Source organism: Oreochromis aureus, linkage group 17 (genome assembly GCF_013358895.1).
Source record: "Oreochromis aureus strain Israel breed Guangdong linkage group 17, ZZ_aureus, whole genome shotgun sequence".
Classification (NCBI taxonomy): domain Eukaryota; kingdom Metazoa; phylum Chordata; class Actinopteri; order Cichliformes; family Cichlidae; genus Oreochromis; species Oreochromis aureus.
In genome coordinates, this window is record NC_052958.1 from 30,857,344 (window position 1) to 30,876,572 (window position 19,229).

The 19,229-nt window shown below is 45.8% G+C and overlaps 2 protein-coding genes and 1 long non-coding RNA gene across 3 annotated transcripts in view; 1 reads left to right on the top strand and 2 right to left on the bottom strand.

The window, feature by feature from the left end:
• Positions 1 to 910: 910 nt before the first annotated feature.
• On the bottom strand, positions 911 to 7,232 carry LOC116315491. The gene is made up of 3 exons (XR_004199107.2): positions 6,981 to 7,232; positions 3,066 to 3,151; positions 911 to 2,931 (listed from the first exon to the last, which is right to left on the bottom strand). It is a non-coding gene; the product is annotated as an uncharacterized LOC116315491 (long non-coding RNA).
• The window catches only part of ttc14 (tetratricopeptide repeat domain 14), a 35,549-nt gene continuing 21,047 nt past the window's right edge, over positions 4,728 to 19,229 (top strand). The window contains exon 1 of the mRNA XM_039600742.1: positions 4,728 to 4,765. Coding sequence (XP_039456676.1) covers positions 4,743 to 4,765 — 23 coding nt within the window. The 5' untranslated portion in view covers positions 4,728 to 4,742. The remainder of the gene's footprint in view (positions 4,766 to 19,229) is intronic.
• Positions 14,179 to 17,790, bottom strand: LOC120433985 (mucin-5AC-like; the record flags this gene model as incomplete). Its single annotated transcript, XM_039601318.1, has 5 exons — positions 15,964 to 17,790; positions 15,454 to 15,642; positions 15,088 to 15,149; positions 14,575 to 14,774; positions 14,179 to 14,258 (listed from the first exon to the last, which is right to left on the bottom strand). Coding segments are annotated over exons 1-5 (2,142 nt in total), but the record flags the coding sequence as incomplete, so codon positions are not given.

The window sequence follows — 19,229 nt, forward strand, 5'->3', positions numbered from 1 at the left end:
TGTCTTCAATTTTGAATAAATCCCCAACAGTGTCACCAGCAAAGCACCCCCACACCATCACACCACCTCCTCCATGCTTCACAGTGGGAACCATGCATGTAGAGACCTTTTCTGCATCGCACAAAGACATGGCGGGTTTCACCAAAGATCTCGATTTTGGGCATATCAAACCTAAGCACAGATTTCCACTGGCCTAATGTCCAGTCCTTGTGTTTCTTGGCCCAAACAAATCTCTTCTGCTTGTTGCTTTTCCTTAGTAGTAGTTTCTTAGCAGCTATTTGACCATAAAGGCCTGATCTGGACAGTCCCCTCTGAACAGTTGATGTAGAGATGTGTCTGCTACTGGAACTCTGTGTGGCATTTATCTAGGCTCTAATCAGAGGTGCTGTTAACATTGCGATATCTGAGGTTGGTGACGCTGATGAATTTATCCTCAATGGCAGAGGGGACTCATGGTCTTCCTTTTCCAGGGCAGTCCTAATGTGTGCCAGTTTCAACGCAGTGTTTGATGATTTTCCAGACTGACTGACCTTCAGTTCTTAAAATAATGATGGACTATTGTTTCTCTTTACTTAGCTGATTGGTTCTTCCCATAATATGAATTCTAACACTTTTTTTAAATAGGGCTGTCACCTGTGTACCAACCTGACTACTCATGGTCAAGAGAAAGTAAACATATGTTTTAGAACAATATTCAAGAAATGCCTTTCCTCATTGCTAATAGACTGACTATCATCGTTGCATCCTATTGTACATTATTAGCCATGCATACAACTTCCAAAGTTGTATGCATGACCTTGCTGCGGCTGCATGGTCCACAGCAACTATGGTGCTTTACCTCACCATGGCAATTCAACTTACTACCACTACTACTACTAAAACCTTTAAAGTATCCGGTAAAAAATGGAAATGTAATTGACTAGAGATTTAATGATGAAAACAGGAGATATGCAGTTGACGGTTTACAATCCAGAATGACTCCTTGGACATTCACATAAATCACTGAAGTGGCGTTTAGAATGAACATTGCATTCAGCCTCCAGTTTTAAACTTCAAATATGTTTATGTGTTGGAGGTTTGATGGACAAACAGGTGGATTATACAGTCAAAAACAATCGTGAATGCTCACAGCCATCTTTTAATTTTCCTGCAAGAATTCTGCATACGCTCTGCATGCTGCCATTTTGCTGTATAAGGAAAACATATTTATTTCCAGGTGATGCAGAGAAAGCAGAAACGATGCTATAAGAAAAAAGCCTAGACCTTTCCATTTAGTGTTTTGTGTTATTTTCTTGTAACTCTGAGCATTTTGTGGCGTTATGATTTTTTGGGGGGAAGTTTGTAAATAAAGACAATAATAAACATAATTATTATTGTTATTATAATAAGTAGTAGTATTCATTTTAATGACCTCATAAAAAAGGATTGTCAGTGGTTGTCATCTCAATAACTATCAAGTCAGCAGTTTTCATCATGGTTGTGGTTGTAGATACCGAACTTTTCACAATATTCTAACTTTTATGAGATTAACACATATCATTTACTCAGGATATACAGTAGAAGTTTTAAAATCAAGCCTGATTTGGCCTAGGTCAGTATTTAGTCTTAGTATTTGAAATGCAACATAAAATTGTTCAAAAATAGCCACTTTTGTTGTGCATGCTCTATCGATTATCATGGTCAATAAATTTGTTATTGCACATTATACTTCTCAGCTGGAGCATTTAACGCCACACATTAACTGACATCAGCTGATGGTAGTGCCAGTGCACAGGAAGAAAAAGACATATTTGATGCTTTCTGTCTGTCTGTCCCTGCAGACAACCGAAAAACCTTTGCAAAGTAAGTAATGGCACAATTGTAACTGTAATGTGATTATTTCATTTAGCACAGTAACACATTGTATTGCCATGTGACTAAAAATTGCAATATGATTAGAGTAACACATTACTCAGGAATGCATTACAGTTAATTTTAGGTTACTTATAAAGACAAGTTTACGTTACACTACAGAATTTTAGTGCAAAAATAATAGTATAATAGAAAATCCATATGTTGCATGGGCTTATTGCTTAAAAAAATACATTTTCTCCCAACATTAAAATGTACCTGACATTTGAATAGCAAGAGAGGCAAGTTTGCCAAATAACACATTTAAACAATCACTCATCAATGTGGGCTTGCATGACAGAAACTTTCTCAGAGTTCCTCTGCACACACAGTGTGTTGGACATCCAAATTTTAGTTATTCTTTAAAGTAAAATACAAAGGAGTGCTTTCAAATTCTGTCTTGCCAATGAACTGGAAAGGTGACCTTGAGTACAACAGAATCACTCATAATAACAAGTTCTGTCAGTAATACCTGACAGACAATTGATTTTCCCGATTTGAGGGACAATATTCATGTACTTGGTATGCTTCGCTCACTTTTCTTTGTTTATATAAGCAAGAAGCACTCTTTACAGTTTTCTGGTTACCAGGCGTGTCAGAGTGACCTCTGCTTCTCAAGCTGAAGAACTGATAACGCCTCTTACAAATCTGTGACAGATCAAATTTCCTGGTTTGAGATTTCTATTATACTTTGCAAGCTGACACTCACACCAGGAGCACAGTTCCAATTATCACATTTATGTAAAATACAAGCAAAAGTGTGGAATTACAAAGCTGTATGTAATTTCATTTCATTTTTTGCTCAGAAATTCTTGTCTTGACTTGTAACTTGGCTTGCTTTATTTGAAGATATGCTCAAACAGCTCAGTCATACCGCCTCTTCACATTATGTTAAACCAAAGACATCCTTGAATTGTTGTCTTCATTCAGTCACTTTTGACTTCTGTCCATACGGAGCTTTTATGGGCCAACTCTCACTTGTTGAATGTTTGTCACAGAGAGACTGTGGGCTGTTCCATTCAGGATCTGGTTGCTAAAAAACTAAAAAGAGAGAAAACACAAAGACTAAACATCTAGATGTTTACCTCAGTTTCAAAGCAAGTTTAAATAATCCACAAAGCAAACAAATTTTAAATATATTATATAAATATAATAATATAATTTTATAGGCATACCTCTTCAATAAGTTTGATGATGGTTGTATTGCTGACCTCTCCATAGGTAGTTATCCTCATCTTTATATGTGCCAGTGCTTGCAGGGCTTTAGAGTTTGAAAACATTGCATTTAGAAGTCAATAATAAAACAATATAAAGAATATTTTTAAATGCAATTCAGTCTCACTTTGTGACACACTTCTGGTTCTTTTTAGGACAATGTGATTAATTAATAAACTGAAACTACTGATTTAATTTACAGCTAAATCCACATATATTTTTGCATTTTAAGGAACAAATGTGTTGCCAGTAGCAAAAGGACAATGTAAAGATCAAGTTATTTTGGTAACAATTTCATTTTAAAAATACTCATTCAATCTGTTGCTGAAACCGGTAAAAACTTTATGTTACTCGTGCAACCCCAGTTCTCAGAGTAGCACTGTCTCACTATGGGATGCGCCTCCCTGCGTTTTCCCCACAAACATTTATCTCATTCCACAAATTCTGATTAGCTGGTGATTGGAACGACTTTAGCAGAACAACACACAAGTAGTAAGTAGCTTGTGCTACTGTGTGGTGAGACATCTGTAAGCCTGGTTACAAATATAACAGCAATACAACAGAGGGTTGCTATCTCCAGTTAATGCAAATGCATATGTCCATTGGTATTGATATCATCTTCACATAACAATGCAAATTATGGTGATTAAAAGTATTTTAAATAAAGTTAAAATAGAAAAACAGCCCTCTGGCTGAACTAGTATCTGTGTTTCTCTGGGACATAAACAAAGCTGACATTCTCCTTCTAACACCACTGAGCAGCTCAATGGCAACTAAGTTTAACTTTATCTGCATACAGCACTCTGTCACTCTTTAACACCTGCTGCCGATTTTTAAAAGCATACCCATGTTACCTGGTGATATTCACAGTTTAACTGCCTGCTCAATTATATGTATTAGTTCCTCAGACAGCTGGCCTGCTTCTGTTTACTGTAGAGCACTTGGAGATGATCAGTGACTGTAAATGGAGCTGCCAAGGGGGGCACAAGTGGCTGCACTGGAGTCACCAGTTTATTTCTTCAAAAGAAGAAAAAGGGGACAGGGAGAATGCTTTTAAGGTTATATGTCAGATGATGCAAACACCTTGGGCTGGGTTGAGTTTTAGCAAAGTGGGTGCACAAGGGCATGAATGTCAATTGATGACTATCAAGTTAGTGATTTGTTTTTCACAGAAACAATCAACAGAGAAAGTTGAGTTTATATTCACTAACTGAAATGCTAGCAGTGAGAATAGTGTATGTTAATTGCATTGCTAACTATACCAGAAAAGGACAACGTTGTTAGCTGGCCTGCTAAACTGTACAAATAAACAACCTTACTTGAGGTTGTGTGGTACACTGTCTTAGTCTGAGTTAAATACTCAGGATGAAACAACAAAAAAGAGGCAGCTAGCACCTGGAAACAGAAATTAGCTAAACACTCCTGTCTACGGACAGTTAAGCTAGCTAGCCAGATCATTAGCAGGTTGAGATATGCCCCTAAGGGAGAAGATGTGTTTGAATAATGACTACATAATAGTGCAAATTACTTGGGTGGTAGGTCTGCCCAATGTGGTCATTGCAATTACTAGACAATCAGAACAGGTAGAATGAGATAAATACTTCTAAGGAATATACAGGGAGGCGCATCCCATTGTCATGTACTGTGTGACGCAGGCAAAGTAAGCACACAGAATGCAGACACACACGCAAAACTAACCTTGAATGCAGCTTTATTGCTGAATTACCAAACATGTTAACCAAGGAATTCACAAGGTAACTAAAGTGAGGTATTCTGAGCTATACCGAGTTATACTAAGCAGATGGCAGATGTGCACACAGAACCGGCAGATGAGCTTGTTTTACTTAGTGCACATCCTGAGATATCCATGGTGTGTATTAAATAAAAGACTGCTTTCAAAATAGTTGGCTGTGAATAATAGTACATAGTAGATAATACCCACATAGCAAAATTGGTATGGCCCGGTGTTCTGACAAACCATCCTACTTTGGCAAAACGTCCTACCGTAAGTAGTTTATGCACATTTATGCTGTCACAGAGTAATTCCAGCACCAATTTAGGTAGGTATGACGGTTTGCCACTTAACTTTGCCCATCAGAGTATACTTGTAGCTCATATGCATACAGCCAGGATGGTTTGCCACTTCATTTTACCTGTTAAAGTATGCTTGTAGGTAACATTCACAAAGGTAGCATGGTTTGGCAGTTAATTTTACCGGTCAGAGTATTTTTCTAGCTAATATTCACAAAGGTAGGACGGTTTGGCACTGAATTTCGTGTTGTGCGCATGCGCAGAAACAACGGGTAGGATGGTTTGCCAGGTAGGATGGATGCGCAGAAACAACAGGTAGGATGGTTTGCCAGGTAGGATGGATTCCCAGAACACCGGATCTGGCCCACACAATGTGCTTACACATGGCCCACATACCGCAAAGAATGACGGCCCTTTGGTGGTCCAGATCTGGTTTGCCAGAGGTGGCCCACACATGGGCCAGGACAAGGCCAGTTGCAGACACACTCGTGGTCCTGTGCTGGCCCATGTGTGGATTACCTCTGGCAAACCTGGCCACGAGCCAGTTGTAGACACACTGCTGGCCCTATGCTGGGCCAGAACAGTTTCATCTCTGGCCCCAGATGTGAGCATAATGTGTACCTTAATTAAGCCATGTAATAACAACAAATGCAACATGAGGAAACTCTGTTCAGCCATGAATAGACTGATTCTGACATAGCGCTACTCTCGCAGAATACTTAAAGTGCTCTATACAACACACCACATTTACCCAATCACACACTTTCTCTGAACTGAGTGCTTCCTAACTACATTCATTCACAGTCACACTCTTGACAGGCAGACTGGAGGAGCCAGGGATCAAACCACTAACCTTCCGATCAGTAGGTGACCTGCTCTACCTCCTGAGCTACAGCCACCCAGTGGTAAACATGAGTAAACCCTCACTAGGTTTTGGATAAAGTATACACTCACAAACCTGTCAAACCTGCATTTGAAACATTGCCTACCATAGCAGTATAGTATTGCAACATGGCATTTGGGTCTTCTAACAAAAATAGGGACATAGCCACATAAACCAAACCATAATCGGGCCAGATATGGCATGCCATCACATAAACAGTGCCGTCATTGCCAGACCTGGCCCACATCTGGTTGACATACACCCTGCCATGACACCAGTCAGTCAGAAGTGCCAGCTTGATGCTGGATCGGGGCCTAGCCTATATTCTGTGGCATGCCATCACATAAACAGTGCCATCTACACCAGGCCTGGCCCATATCGGGATGACATACCACTTACCATTCCAGAAGTCAGTCAGCAGTGCCGGCTTGACACCAGATCTGGGCCAAACCTGTCTGCTATGTGGGTAGCTGAAGCGAAAATCAAGGTTTCTCAATCAAGACATTTTTGTTATTTAAAGTCCTTAGCATTTCCAATCATTGGGGAGAGTCTGCCTTCAAGTTATAAAACTGGTCTGCTTCAGACAGATGGCTGTTTGTATAATGTGGAAGTCTTAAAAAAATACCCTCATCAAAAAGAAATGCTACTGTTACTAAAAAAGAATTATCTGTGATGACGCTCCCCTTGTCACCCCAACTCTGTAAAATGTATTAAAAATTTGACCAAAAAAATGATGGTTCGAATTTCTAATAATAATAATACTAATAATAATGTCTACTTTATTAATACATGTGGGGAAATTCCTCTCTGCATTTAACCCATTCACTCTGTGTGGTATGTTAGACATTTATTTAACAAGCATAGTGTTAACCCACCATAGGACCTATTCAGCCGTAAGGTATCTGTTTAAGTCTCGGTGTATTATCATATGGTATATATTTTTCAAAGAAATTGGAATCACCTTTCGCTGCTGTAAGGGTTGATGTTGCTGTTGTAGTGGTTGGTGGTGTCGTTGTGGTGGTCAGAGGTGCTGTTGTGGTGGTTAGTAGTGTAGTTGGAGGTGCTGTTGTAGTCGTTGGTGTTGTTGTTGTGGTAGTTCGTAGTGTCGTTGAGGTAGATGGAGGTGTTGTTGTAGTGGATGGTGTTGTCGTTGTTGTGGTTGGATGGGCTGTTGTAGTTGTTGGTGGTGCTGTTGTGGTTGGTGGTGTTGTTGTAGTGGTGGTTGGAGGTGTTGTTGTAGTGGTTGGTGTTGTTGTTGTTGTGGTTGGTGTTGTTGTGGTTGGAGGTGCTGTTGTAGTGGTTGGTGTTGTTGTAGTGGTGGTTGGAGGTGCTGTTGTAGTGGTTGGTGGTGGTGTTGTAGTGGTTGGTGGTGTTGTTGTAACGGTCATTGGTGTTGTTGTGGTTGGAGGTGCTGTTGTAGAGGTTGGTGGGGTGGTCGTGGTGGTGGGAGGTGCTGTTGAGGTGGTCAGAGGTGCTGTTGTAGTGGATGGTGTTGTCGTTGTTGTGGTTGGATGGGCTGTTGTAGTGGTTGGTGGTGTTGTTGTAGTGGTGGTTGGAGGTGCTGTTGTTGTGGTTGGTGTTGTGGTTGGAGGTGCTGTTGTAGTGGTCGGAGGTGCTGTTGTAGTCGTTGGTGGTGTTGTTGTAGTGGTTGGAGGTGTTGTTGTAGTGGTGGTTGGAGGTGCTGTTGTAGTGGTTAGTGGTGTCGTGGTCGTGGTCGGAGGTGCTGTTGTAGTGGTTGGTGGTGGAGGTGTAGTGGTGGTTGGAGGTTCTGTTGTAGTGGTTGGTGGCGTTGTTGTGGTGGCTGGAGGTCCTGTTGTAGTGGTTGGTGGTGTTGTAACGGTCATTGGTGTTGTTGTGGTTGGACTTGCTGTTGTCGTGGTCGAAGGTTCTGTTGTAGTAGTTGGTGGTGTCGTGGTCGTGGTCGGAGGTGCTGTAGTGGTGGTTGGAGGTTCTGTTGTAGTGGTTGGTGGCGTTGTTGTGGTGGCTGGAGGTCCTGTTGTAGTGGTTGGTGGTGTTGTTGTGGTGGTCAGAGGCGCAGTTGCAGTGCTTGGTGATGTTGTAGTAGTCGGAGGTGCTGTTGTAGTGGTCGTTGGTGCTGTTGTACTCGTAAGTGGTGTCGTTGTGGTAGTTGGTAGTGTCATGGTGGTGGTTGGAGGTGCTGTTGTAGTGGTTGGTGGTGTTGTTATAGTGGTGGTTGGTGGTGGTGTTGTGGTTGGAAGTGCTATTGTAGTGGATGGTGTTGTCGTTGTTGTGGTTGGATGGGCTGTTGTAGTTGTTGGTGGTGCTGTTGTGGTTGGTGGTGTTGTTGTAGTGGTTGGAGGTGTTGTTGTAGTGGTTGGTGTTGTTGTTGTAGTGGTCGGAGGTGCTGTTGTAGTGGTCGGAGGTGCTGTTGTAGTGGTTGGTGGTGTTGTTGTAACGGTCATTGGTGTTGTTGTGGTTGGAGGTGCTGTTGTAGAGGTTGGTGGGGTGGTCGTGGTGGTGGGAGGTGCTGTTGAGGTGGTCAGAGGTGCTGTTGTAGTGGATGGTGTTGTCGTTGTTGTGGTTGGATGGGCTGTTGTAGTGGTTGGTGGTGTTGTTGTAGTGGTGGTCGGAGGTGCTGTTGTAGTGGTCGGAGGTGCTGTTGTAGTCGTTGGTGGTGTTGTTGTAGTGGTTGGAGGTGTTGTTGTAGTGGTGGTTGGAGGTGCTGTTGTAGTGGTTAGTGGTGTCGTGGTCGTGGTCGGAGGTGCTGTTGTAGTGGTTGGTGGTGGAGGTGTAGTGGTTGGTGGTGTTGTAACGGTCATTGGTGTTGTTGTGGTTGGACTTGCTGTTGTCGTGGTCGAAGGTTCTGTTGTAGTAGTTGGTGGTGTCGTGGTCGTGGTCGGAGGTGCTGTTGTAGTGGTTGGTGGTGTTGTTGTAGTGGTGGTTGGAGGTTCTGTTGTAGTGGTTGGTGGCGTTGTTGTGGTGGCTGGAGGTCCTGTTGTAGTGGTTGGTGGTGTAGTTGTGGTGGTCAGAGGTGCTGTTGTAGTGGTTGGTGGTGTTGTTGTGGTGGTCAGAGGCGCAGTTGCAGTGCTTGGTGGTGTTGTAGTAGTCGGAGGTGCTGTTGTAGTGGTCGTTGGTGCTGTTGTACTCGTAAGTGGTGTCGTTGTGGTAGTTGGTAGTGTCATGGTGGTGGTTGGAGGTGCTGTTGTAGTGGTTGGTGGTGTTGTTATAGTGGTGGTTGGTGGTGGTGTTGTGGTTGGAAGTGCTATTGTGGTGGTTGGTGTTGTTGCTGTTGTAGTGGTTGGTGCTGTTGTAGTGGTGGTCGGAGGTGCTGTTGTAGTGGTTGGTGGTGTTGTGGTAGTGGTTGGTGATGCTGTTGTAGTGGTGGTCGGACGTGCTGTTGTAGTGGTTGGTGGTGCTGTTGTAGTGGTGGACAGAGGTGCTGTTGTAGTGGTTGGTGTTGTTATTGTTGTGGTTGGAGGTGCTGTTGTAGTCGTCGGAGGTGCTGTTGTAGTCATTGATGGTGTTGGTGTAGTGGTTGGTGGTGTTGTTGTAGTGGTGGTTGGAGGTGCTGTTGTAGTGGTTGGTTGTGTCGTGGTCGTGGTTGGAGGAGCTGTTGTAGTGGTTGGTGGTGGTGTTGTAGTGGTTGGTGGTGTTGTAACGGTCATTGGTGTTGTTGTGGTTGGAGGTGCTGTTGTAGTGGTCGGAGGTGCTGTTGTAGTGGTTGATGGTGTCGTGGTCGGAGGTGCTGTTGTAGTGGTTGGTGGTGGTGTTGTTGTTGTTGTTGTTGGAGGTGCTGTTGTTGTGGTCGGAGGTGCTGTTGTAGTGGTTGGTGGCTGTGTTGAAGTGGTTGGTGTTGTTGTTGTTGTGGTCGGAGGTGCTGCTGTAGTCGTTGGTGGTGTTGTTGTAGTGGTTCCTGGTGTTGTTGTAGTGGTTGGTTGTGTCGTGGTCGTGGTTGGAGGAGCTGTTGTAGTGGTTGGTGGTGGTGTTGTAGTGGTTGGTGGTGTTGTAACGGCCATTGGTGTTGTTGTGGTTGGAGGTGCTGTTGTAGTGGTCGGAGGTGCTGTTGTAGTGGTTGGTGGTGTCGTGGTCGGAGGTGCTGTTATAGTGGTTGGTGGTGGTGGTGTTGAAGTGGTTGGTGGTGTTGTTGTTGTTGGAGGTGCTGTTGTTGTGGTCGGAGGTGCTGTTGTAGTGGTTGGTGGTGTCGTGGTCGTGGTCAGAGGTGCTGTTGAAGTGGTTGGTGGTGTTGTTGTTGTGGTCGGAGGTGCTGCTGTAGTCGTTGGTGGTGTTGTTGTAGTGGTTCCTGGTGTTGTTGTAGTGGTGGTTGGAGGTGCTGTTGTAGTGGTTGGTGTTGTCATGGTCGTGGTCGGAGGTGCTGTTGTAATGGTTGGTGGTGTTGTAACGGTCATTGGTGTTGTTGTGGTCGGAGGTGCTGTTGTAGTGGTCGGAGGTGCTGTTGTAGTGGTCGGAGGTGCTGTTGTAGTGGTTGGTGGTGTTGTTGAAGTGGTTGGTGTTGTTGTTGTAGTGGTCGGAGGTGCTGTTGTAGTGGTCGGAGGTGCTGCTGTAGTGGTTGGTGGTGTTGTTGTAGTGGTTGGTGGTGTTGTTGTAGTGGTGGTTGGAGGTGCTGTTGTAGTGCTTGTTGGTGTTGTGGTTGTGGTCGGAGGTGCTGTTGTAGTGGTTGGTGGTGGTGTTGTAGTGGTTGGTGGTGTTGTAACGGTCATTGGTGTTGTTGTGGTTGGAGGTGCTGTTGTCGTGGTCGGAGGTGCTGTTGTAGTGGTTGGTGGTGTCGTGGTCGTTGTCGGAGGTGCTGTTGTAGTGGTTGGTGTTGTTGTAGTTGGAGGTGCTGTTGTAGTGGTCGGAGGTGCTGTTGTAGTGGTTGGTGGTGTCGTGGTTGGAGGTGCTGCTGTAGTCGTTGGTGGTGTTGTTGTAGTGGTTGGTGGTGTTGTTGTAGTGGTGGTTGGAGGTGCTGTTGTAGTGGTTGGTGGTGTCGTGGTCGTGGTCGGAGGTGCTGTTGTAGTGGTTGGTGGCTGTGTTGAAGTGGTTGGTGTTGTTGTTGTTGTGGTCGGAGGTGCTGCTGTAGTCGTTGGTGGTGTTGTTGTAGTGGTTCCTGGTGTTGTTGTAGTGGTGGTTGGAGGTGCTGTTGTAGTAGTTGTTTGTGTCGTGGTCGTGGTTGGAGGAGCTGTTGTAGTGGTTGGTGGTGGTGTTGTAGTGGTTGGTGGTATTGTAACGGTCATTGGTGTTGTTGTGGTCGGAGGTGCTGTTGTAGTGGTTGGTGGTGTCGTGGTCGGAGGTGCTGTTGTAGTGGTTGGTGGTGGTGTTGAAGTGGTTGGTGTTGTTGTTGTTGTTGGAGGTGCTGTTGTTGTGGTCGGAGGTGCTGTTGTAGTGGTTGGTGGTGTCGTGGTCGGAGGTGCTGCTGTAGTCGTTGGTGGTGTTGTTGTAGTGGTTCCTGGTGTTGTTGTAGTGGTGGTTGGAGGTGCTGTTGTAGTGGTTGGTGTTGTCATGGTCGTGGTCGGAGGTGCTGTTGTAGTGGTTGGAGGTGCTGTTGTAGTGGTTGGAGGTGCTGTTGTAGTGGTCGGAGGTGCTGTTGTAGTGGTCGGAGGTGCTGTTGTAGTGGTCGGAGGTGCTGTTGTAGTGGTCGGAGGTGCTGTTGTAGTGGTTGGTGGTGTTGTTGAAGTGGTTGCTGTTGTTGTTGTTGTGGGTGGAGGTGCTGCTATAGTGGTCGGAGCTGCTGTTGTAATGGTTGGTGGTGTCGTGGTCGTGGTCGGAGGTGCGGTTGTAGTGGTTGGTGGCTGTGTTGAAGTGGTTGGTGTTGTTGTTGTGGTTGGAGGTGCTGTTGTAGTGGTCGGAGGTGCTGCTGTAGTGGTTGGTGGTGTTGTTGTAGTGGTTGGTGGTGTTGTTGTAGTGGTGGTTGGAGGTGCTGTTGTAGTGCTTGTTGGTGTTGTGGTTGTGGTCGGAGGTGCTGTTGTAGTGGTTGGTGGTGGTGTTGTAGTGGTTGGTGGTGTTGTAACGGTCATTGGTGTTGTTGTGGTTGGAGGTGCTGTTGTCGTGGTCGGAGGTGCTGTTGTAGTGGTTGGTGGTGTCGTGGTCGTTGTCGGAGGTGCTGTTGTAGTGGTTGGTGGTGGTGTTGAAGTGGTGGTTGGAGGTGCTGTTGTAGTGGTTGGTGTTGTTGTTGTTGTAGTTGGAGGTGCTGTTGTAGTGGTTGGTGGTGTCGTGGTCGTGGTCGGAGGTGCTGTTGTAGTGGTTGGTGGCTGTGTTGAAGTGGTTGGTGTTGTTGTTGTTGTGGTTGGAGGTGCTGCTGTAGTGGTTGGTGGTGTTGTTGTAGTGGTTGGTGGTGTTGTTGTAGTGGTGGTTGGAGGTGCTGTTGTAGTGGTTGGTGGTGTCGTGGTCGTGGTCGGAGGTGCTGTTGTAGTGGTTGGTGGTGGTGTTGTAGTGGTTAGTGGTGTTGTAACGGTCATTGGTGTTGTTGTGGTTGGAGGTGCTGTTGTCGTGGTTGGAGGTGCTGTTGTCGTGGTTGGAGGTGCTGTTGTCGTGGTTGGAGGTGCTGTTGTCGTGGTCGGAGGTGCTGTTGTAGTGGTTGGTGGTGTCGTGGTCGTGGTCGGAGGTGCTGTTGTAGTGGTCGGAGGTGCTGTTGTAGTCGTTGGTGGTGTTGTTATAGTGGTTGGTGGTGTTGTTGTAGTGGTGGTTGGAGGTGCTGTTGTAGTGCTTGATGGTGTTGTGGTTGTGGTCGGAGGTGCTGTTGTAGTGGTTGGTGGTGGTGTTGTAGTGGTTGGTGGTGGTGTTGTAGTGGTTGGTGGTGTCGTGGTCGTTGTCGGAGGTGCTGTTGTAGTGGTTGGTGGTGGTGTTGAAGTGGTGGTTGGAGGTGCTGTTGTAGTGGTTGGTGTTGTTGTTGTTGTAGTTGGAGGTGCTGTTGTAGTGGTCGGAGGTGCTGTTGTAGTGGTTGGTGGTGTTGTTGAAGTGGTTGCTGTTGTTGTTGTTGTGGTTGGAGGTGCTGTTGTCGTGGTCGGAGGTGCTGTTGTAGTGGTTGGTGGTGTCGTGGTCGTGGTCGGAGGTGCTGTTGTAGTGGTTGGTGGTGTCGTGGTCGTTGTCGGAGGTGCTGTTGTAGTGGTTGGTGGTGGTGTTGAAGTGGTGGTTGGAGGTGCTGTTGTAGTGGTTGGTGGCTGTGTTGAAGTGGTTGGTGTTGTTGTTGTTGTGGTTGGAGGTGCTGCTGTAGTCGTTGGTGGTGTTGTTGTAGTGGTTGGTGGTGTTGTTGTAGTGGTGGTTGGAGGTGCTGTTGTAGTGGTTGGTGGTGTCGTGGTCGTGGTCGGAGGTGCTGTTGTAGTGGTTGGTGGTGGTGTTGTAGTGGTTAGTGGTGTTGTAACGGTCATTGGTGTTGTTGTGGTTGGAGGTGCTGTTGTCGTGGTCGGAGGTGCTGTTGTAGTGGTTGGTGGTGTCGTGGTCGTTGTCGGAGGTGCTGTTGTAGTGGTTGTTGGTGGTGTTGTAGTGGTCGGAGGTGCTGTTGTAGTCGTTGGTGGTGTTGTTATAGTGGTGGTTGGAGGTGCTGTTGTAGTGGTTGGTGGTGTTGTAACGGTCATTGGTGTTGTTGTGGTTGGAGGTGCTGTTGTCGTGGTCGGAGGTGCTGTTGTAGTGGTTGGTGGTGTCGTGGTCGTTGTCGGAGGTGCTGTTGTAGTGGTTGGTGGTGGTGTTGTAGTGGTCGGAGGTGCTGTTGTAGTCGTTGGTGGTGTTGTTATAGTCGATGTCGGAGGTGCTGTTGTAGTGGTTGGTGGTGCTGTTGTAGTGGTTGGTGGTGCTGTTGTAGTGGTTGGTGGTGCTGTTGTAGTGGTGGTTGGAGGTGCTGTTGTAGTGGTGGTTGGAGGTGCTGTTGTTGTGGTTGGAGGTGCTGTTGTAGTGGTCGGAGTTGCTGTTGTAGTCGTTGGTGGTGTTGTTGTAGTGGTTGGTGGTGTTGTAGTAGTGGTGGTCGGAGGTGCTGTTGTAGTGGTTGGTGGTGTCGTGGTCGTGGTCGGAGGTGCTGTTGTAGTGGTTGGTGATGGTGTTGAAGTGGTTGGTGTTGTTGTTGTTGTGGTTGGAGGTGCTGTTGTAGTGGTCGGAGGTGCTGTTGTAGTGGTTGGTGGTGGTGTTGAAGTGGTTGGTGTTGTTGTTGTTGTGGTTGGAGGTGCTGTTGTAGTGGCCGGAGGTGCTGTTGTAGTCGTTGGTGGTGTTGTTGTAGTCGTTGGTGGTGTTGTTGTAGTGGTGGTTGGATGGGCTGTTGTAGTGGTTGGTGGTGTCGTGGTCGTGGTCGGAGGTGCTGTTGTAGTGGTTGGTGGTGCTGTTGTAGTGGTTGGTGGTGTCGTGGTCGTGGTCGGAGGTGCTGTTGAAATGGTTGGTGGTGTTGTAACGGTCATTGGTGTTGTCGTGGTCGGAGGTGCTGTTGTAGTGGTTGTTGGTGTCGTGGTCGTGGTCGGAGGTGCGGTTGTAGTGGTTGGTGGTGGTGTTGAAGTGGTTGGTGGTGTTGTTGTTATGGTTGGAGGTGCTGTTGTAGCGGTCGGAGGTGCTGTTGTAGTCGTTGGTGGTGTTGTTGTAGTGGTTGGTGGTGGTGTTGTAGTGGTTGGTGGTGTTGTAACGGTCATTGGTGTTGTTGTGGTTAGAGGTGCTGTTGTCGTGGTCGGAGGTGCTGTTGTAGTGGTTGGTGGTGTCGTGGTCGTTGTCGGAGGTGCTGTTGTAGTGGTTGGTGGTGGTGTTGAAGTGGTGGTTGGAGATGCTGTTGTAGTGGTTGGTGTTGTTGTTGTTGTAGTTGGAGGTGGTGTTGTAGTGGTCGGAGGTGCTGTTGTAGTGGTTGGTGGTGTTGTTGAAGTGGTTGTTGTTGTTGTTGTGGGTGGAGGTGCTGTTATAGTGGTCGGAGGTGCTGTTGTAGTGGTTGGTGGTGTCGTGGTCGTGGTCGGAGGTGCTGTTGTAGTGGTTGGTGGCTGTGTTGAAGTGGTTGGTGGTGTTGTTGTAGTGGTGGTTGGAGGTGCTGTTGTAGTCGTTGGTGGTGTTGTTATAGTGGTGGTTGGAGGTGCTGTTGTAGTGGTTGGTGGTGCTGTTGTAGTGGTTGGTGGTGTTGTAACGGTCATTGGTGTTGTTGTCGTTGGAGGTGCTGTTGTCGTGGTCGGAGGTGCTGTTGCAGTGGTTGGTGGTGTCGTGGTCGTTGTTGGAGGTGCTGTTGTAGTGGTTGGTGGTGGTGTTGTAGTGGTCGGAGGTGCTGTTGTAGTCGTTGGTGGTGTTGTTATAGTCGTGGTCGGAGGTGCTGTTGTAGTGGTTGGTGGTGCTGTTGTAGTGGTTGGTGGTGTTGTTGTAGTGGTGGTTGGAGGTGCTGTTGTAGTGGTTGGTGTTGTTGTTGTTGTGGTTGGTGTTGTTGTTGTTGTGGTTGGAGGTGCTGTTGTAGTGGTCGGAGGTGCTGTTGTAGTCGTTGGTGGTGTTGTTGTAGTGGTTGGTGGTGTTGTTGTAGTGGTGGTTGGAGGTGCTGTTGTAGTGGTTGGTGGTGTCGTGGTCGTGGTTGGAGGTGCTGTTGTAGTGGTCGGAGGTGCTGTTGTAGTCGTTGGTGGTGGTGTTGTAGTGGTCGGTGGTGTTGTTGTAGTGGTGGTCGGAGGTGCTGTTGTAGTGGTTGGTGGTGTCATGGTCATAGGTGCTGTTGTAGTGTTTGGTGGTGGTGTTGAAGTGGTTGGTGTTGTTGTTGTTGTGGTTGGAGGTGCTGTTGTAGTGGTCGGAGGTGCTGTTGTAGTCGTTGGTGGTGTTGTTGTAGTGGTCGGAGGTGCTGTTGTAGTGGTTGGTTGTGTCGTGGTCGTGATTGGAGGTTCTGTTGTAGTGGTTGGTGGTGGTGTTGTAGTGGTTGTTGGTGGTGTAACGGTCATTGGTGTTGTTGTGGTTGGAGGTGCTGTTGTAGTGGTTGGTGGTGTCGTGGTCGGAGGTGCTGTTGTAGTGGTTGGTGGTTGTGTTGAAGTGGTTGGTGTTGTTGTTGTTGTGGTTGGAGGTGCTGTTATAGTGGTCGGAGGTGCTGTTGTAGTGGTTGGTGGTGTCGTGGTCGTGGTCGGAGGTGCTGTTGTAGTGGTTGGTGGTGGTGTTGTAGTGGTCGGAGGTGCTGTTGTAGTCGTTGGTGGTGTTGTTATAGTGGTGGTTGGAGGTGCTGTTGTAGTGGTTGGTGGTGTTGTGGTCGTGGTCGGAGGTGCTGTTGTAGTGGTTGGTGGTGCTGTTGTAGTGGTTGGTGGTGTTGTTGTAGTGGTGGTTGGAGGTGCTGTTGTAGTGGTTGGTGTTGTTGTAGTGGTGGTTGGAGGTGCTGTTGTAGTGGTTGGTGTTGTTGTTGTAGTGGTTGGAGGTGCTGTTGTAGTGGTCGGAAGTGCTATTGTAGTCGTTGGTGGTGTTGTTGTAGTGGTTGGTGGTGTTGTAGTAGTGGTGGTCGGAGGTGCTGTTGTAGTGGTTGGTGGTGTCGTGGTCGTGGTCGGAGGTGCTGTTGCAGTGGTTGGTGATGGTGTTGAAGTGGTTGGTGTTGTTGTTGTTGTGGTTGGAGGTGCTGTTGTAGTGGTCGGAGGTGCTGTTGTAGTGGTTGGTGGTGGTGTTGAAGTGGTTGGTGTTGTTGTTGTGGTTGGAGGTGCTGTTGTAGTGGTCGGAGGTGCTGTTGTAGTCGTTGGTGTTGTTGTTGTAGTGGTGGTTGGATGTGCTGTTGTAGTGGTTGGTGGTGTCGTGGTCGTGGTCGGAGGTGCTGTTGTAGTGGTTGGTGGTGTTGTAACGGTCATTGGTGTTGTTGTGGTTGGAGGTGCTGTTGTAGTGGTCGGAGGTGCTGTTGTAGTCGTTGGTGTTGTTGTTGTAGTGGTCGGTGGTGTAGTTGTAGTGGTGGTCGGAGGTGCTGTTGTAGTGGTTAGTGGTGTCGTGGTCGGAGGTGCTGTTGTAGTGGTTGGTGGTGTTGAAGTGGTTGGTGTTGTTGTTGTTGTGGTTGGAGGTGCTGTTGTAGTGGTCGGAGGTGCTGTTGTAGTCGTTGGTGGTGTTGTTGTAGTGGTTGGAGGTGCTGTTGTAGTGGTTGGTGGTGTCGTGGTCGTGGTTGGAGGTGCTGTTGTAGTGGTTGGTGGCGTTGTAACGGTCATTGGTGTTGTTGTGGTTGGAGGTGCTGTTGTAGTGGTCGGAGGTGCTGTTGTAGTGGTTGGTGGTGTCGTGGTCGGAGGTGCTGTTGTAGTGGTTGGTGGTGGTGTTGAAGTGGTTGGTGTTGTTGTTGTTGTGGTTGGAGGTGCTGTTGTAGTGGTCAGAGGCACTATTGTGGTAGTTGGTCTAGAGGTTGTCGTGGTCGGAGGTTCTGTTGTAGTGCTTGTTGATGTGGTTGTGGTGGTTGCAGGTGCTGTTGTAGTGATTGGTACTGCTGTTGTGGTGGTGGTGGTTGGAGATGCTGTTGTAATGGTTGCTGGTGTCGTTGTGGTGGTCAAAGGTGCTGTTGTAGTGGTTGGTAGTGCTGTTGTCATAGTTGGAGGTGCTGTTGTGGTGGTCGGAGGTGTTGTTGTTGTGGTTGTAGGTCCACTTACAGTTGTTGTTGGTGTCGTTGTGGTGTTCGTTGCTCCTGTTGTAGTGGTGGTTGCCGGCATTGTGCTTTGTGCTGTGGTCATGACTGTTGATGCAAAAGTTTATTCTTATGTTTTAAATAGTTTTGAAGAGCGCCATAAATTGGTTTGACTTCCCAGTCCTAACATAAACTTTTATTTCATCATTCTCACTTTGCCCATAGTTTTCATGTTGTACTGTGCGTATTATAGTAGAGTAAAGCAGTGGAACCGCTTTACTAATTAACCCTTTTATGCATTAATGAATTATGACAACCTCATTCCGTCCTTTTTTTAAAATTATTTTTATTCATCTTTAGGCTTGAAAAGATAACTAAAAATACCGATTGAGTTTGTCATAATTCATCCATGACAGGGTTAATTAACAATAATTGCAATGAGTAACATTGAAAGACCAGTGGGTGGCAGGGTATGGAGTGACACATGAGTGTCCAATGTAGTGGTTTATGCGCAAGTATACCTTCAATACTGACACAAATACAAGAAAACAACCTTTGAATAGCTGTCCACTGTAGTGACCACTATGCATGAAAGGGTTAATGATACTCTCTATATTGTAATTTGATCTGTTTGCTCCATGTATAATTTTAACTACTTCCTTTATTTTATTTTAATATCCAAACTAACAGATCCTTACTTTTTGTGTCTACAGTAATGTCTATGTTTAAATGTATAAATGCCACAAGAAATTGTCTTGTGCTGACCAGTCTTTTACCATTTTATTTATATGGGATCTTTGGTTTTCTTTGCACTTCCCTTTCGTCTCCATGGTTATTGTCCAAAATTTGTTATCCAGAATGTAATCTAGAGCTGTTGATCCATCCATCTCCGACCCAATTTACTAAGGTACTGTATTATTTTATACATGTAACCTAAATGTGCTTTGGGTATGATACTTTCTTCAACCCCTAGTGCATGTATTTACCCTGTCGTTACTCTGTACTTTGTAATGGCTAACAGCTAAACAACAATTCAGTCCAGGTTTGAGCTTGTTTTTGGAAATATGGAATAAATATGGAAGTTGTCTGGACAGTTGACATTTTGTTTTTATGAGAATATTAGTTATTTTTTGAGGATGCACTGAAAGTATGCAAATATCTAGCAACATTTATTTACTTTAAAATAAATGTAATTTAGTTATTAGTATTCCACAAACAATGATATTTTTTGAGGATGCACTGAAAGTATGCAAATATCTAGCAACATTTATTTACTTTAAAATAAATATAATTTAGTTATTAGTATTCCACAAACAATGATAAAGATGTGACTTGTAATAAATACTTACTTTGTGCTGCATGAAAATGTCCAAGCAGTATTATCCAGCAAATAATTTTTCTTTCCATGATGGTTGTAGTTACTTGTCACTGCTCTCAGGACAGACTGTTTTTATGTCTGATTATGCATTGTACTTAGATCATGAAATGCTCCTCCCTCCACTATTCAAAGGGAGTGTTTAAGAATTAGTGACAGAGACTACTTTCATAGAAACTGAAAAAACTAGGTAAGTGCACGGAAAAATACATATCTGTGTAATGTAGGACAAATTAATTTTTACTTTTTAATTATTTATTAATGTTTTCACACTTACACTATGGGCCTTACACTATGCAGCATTACAGGGTGACAGTCCAGTTTTTAACAGTTAATGTCACTTCAATCTCTACAAGTTTAACTTAGTTTGTCGTATCTGGTACTAT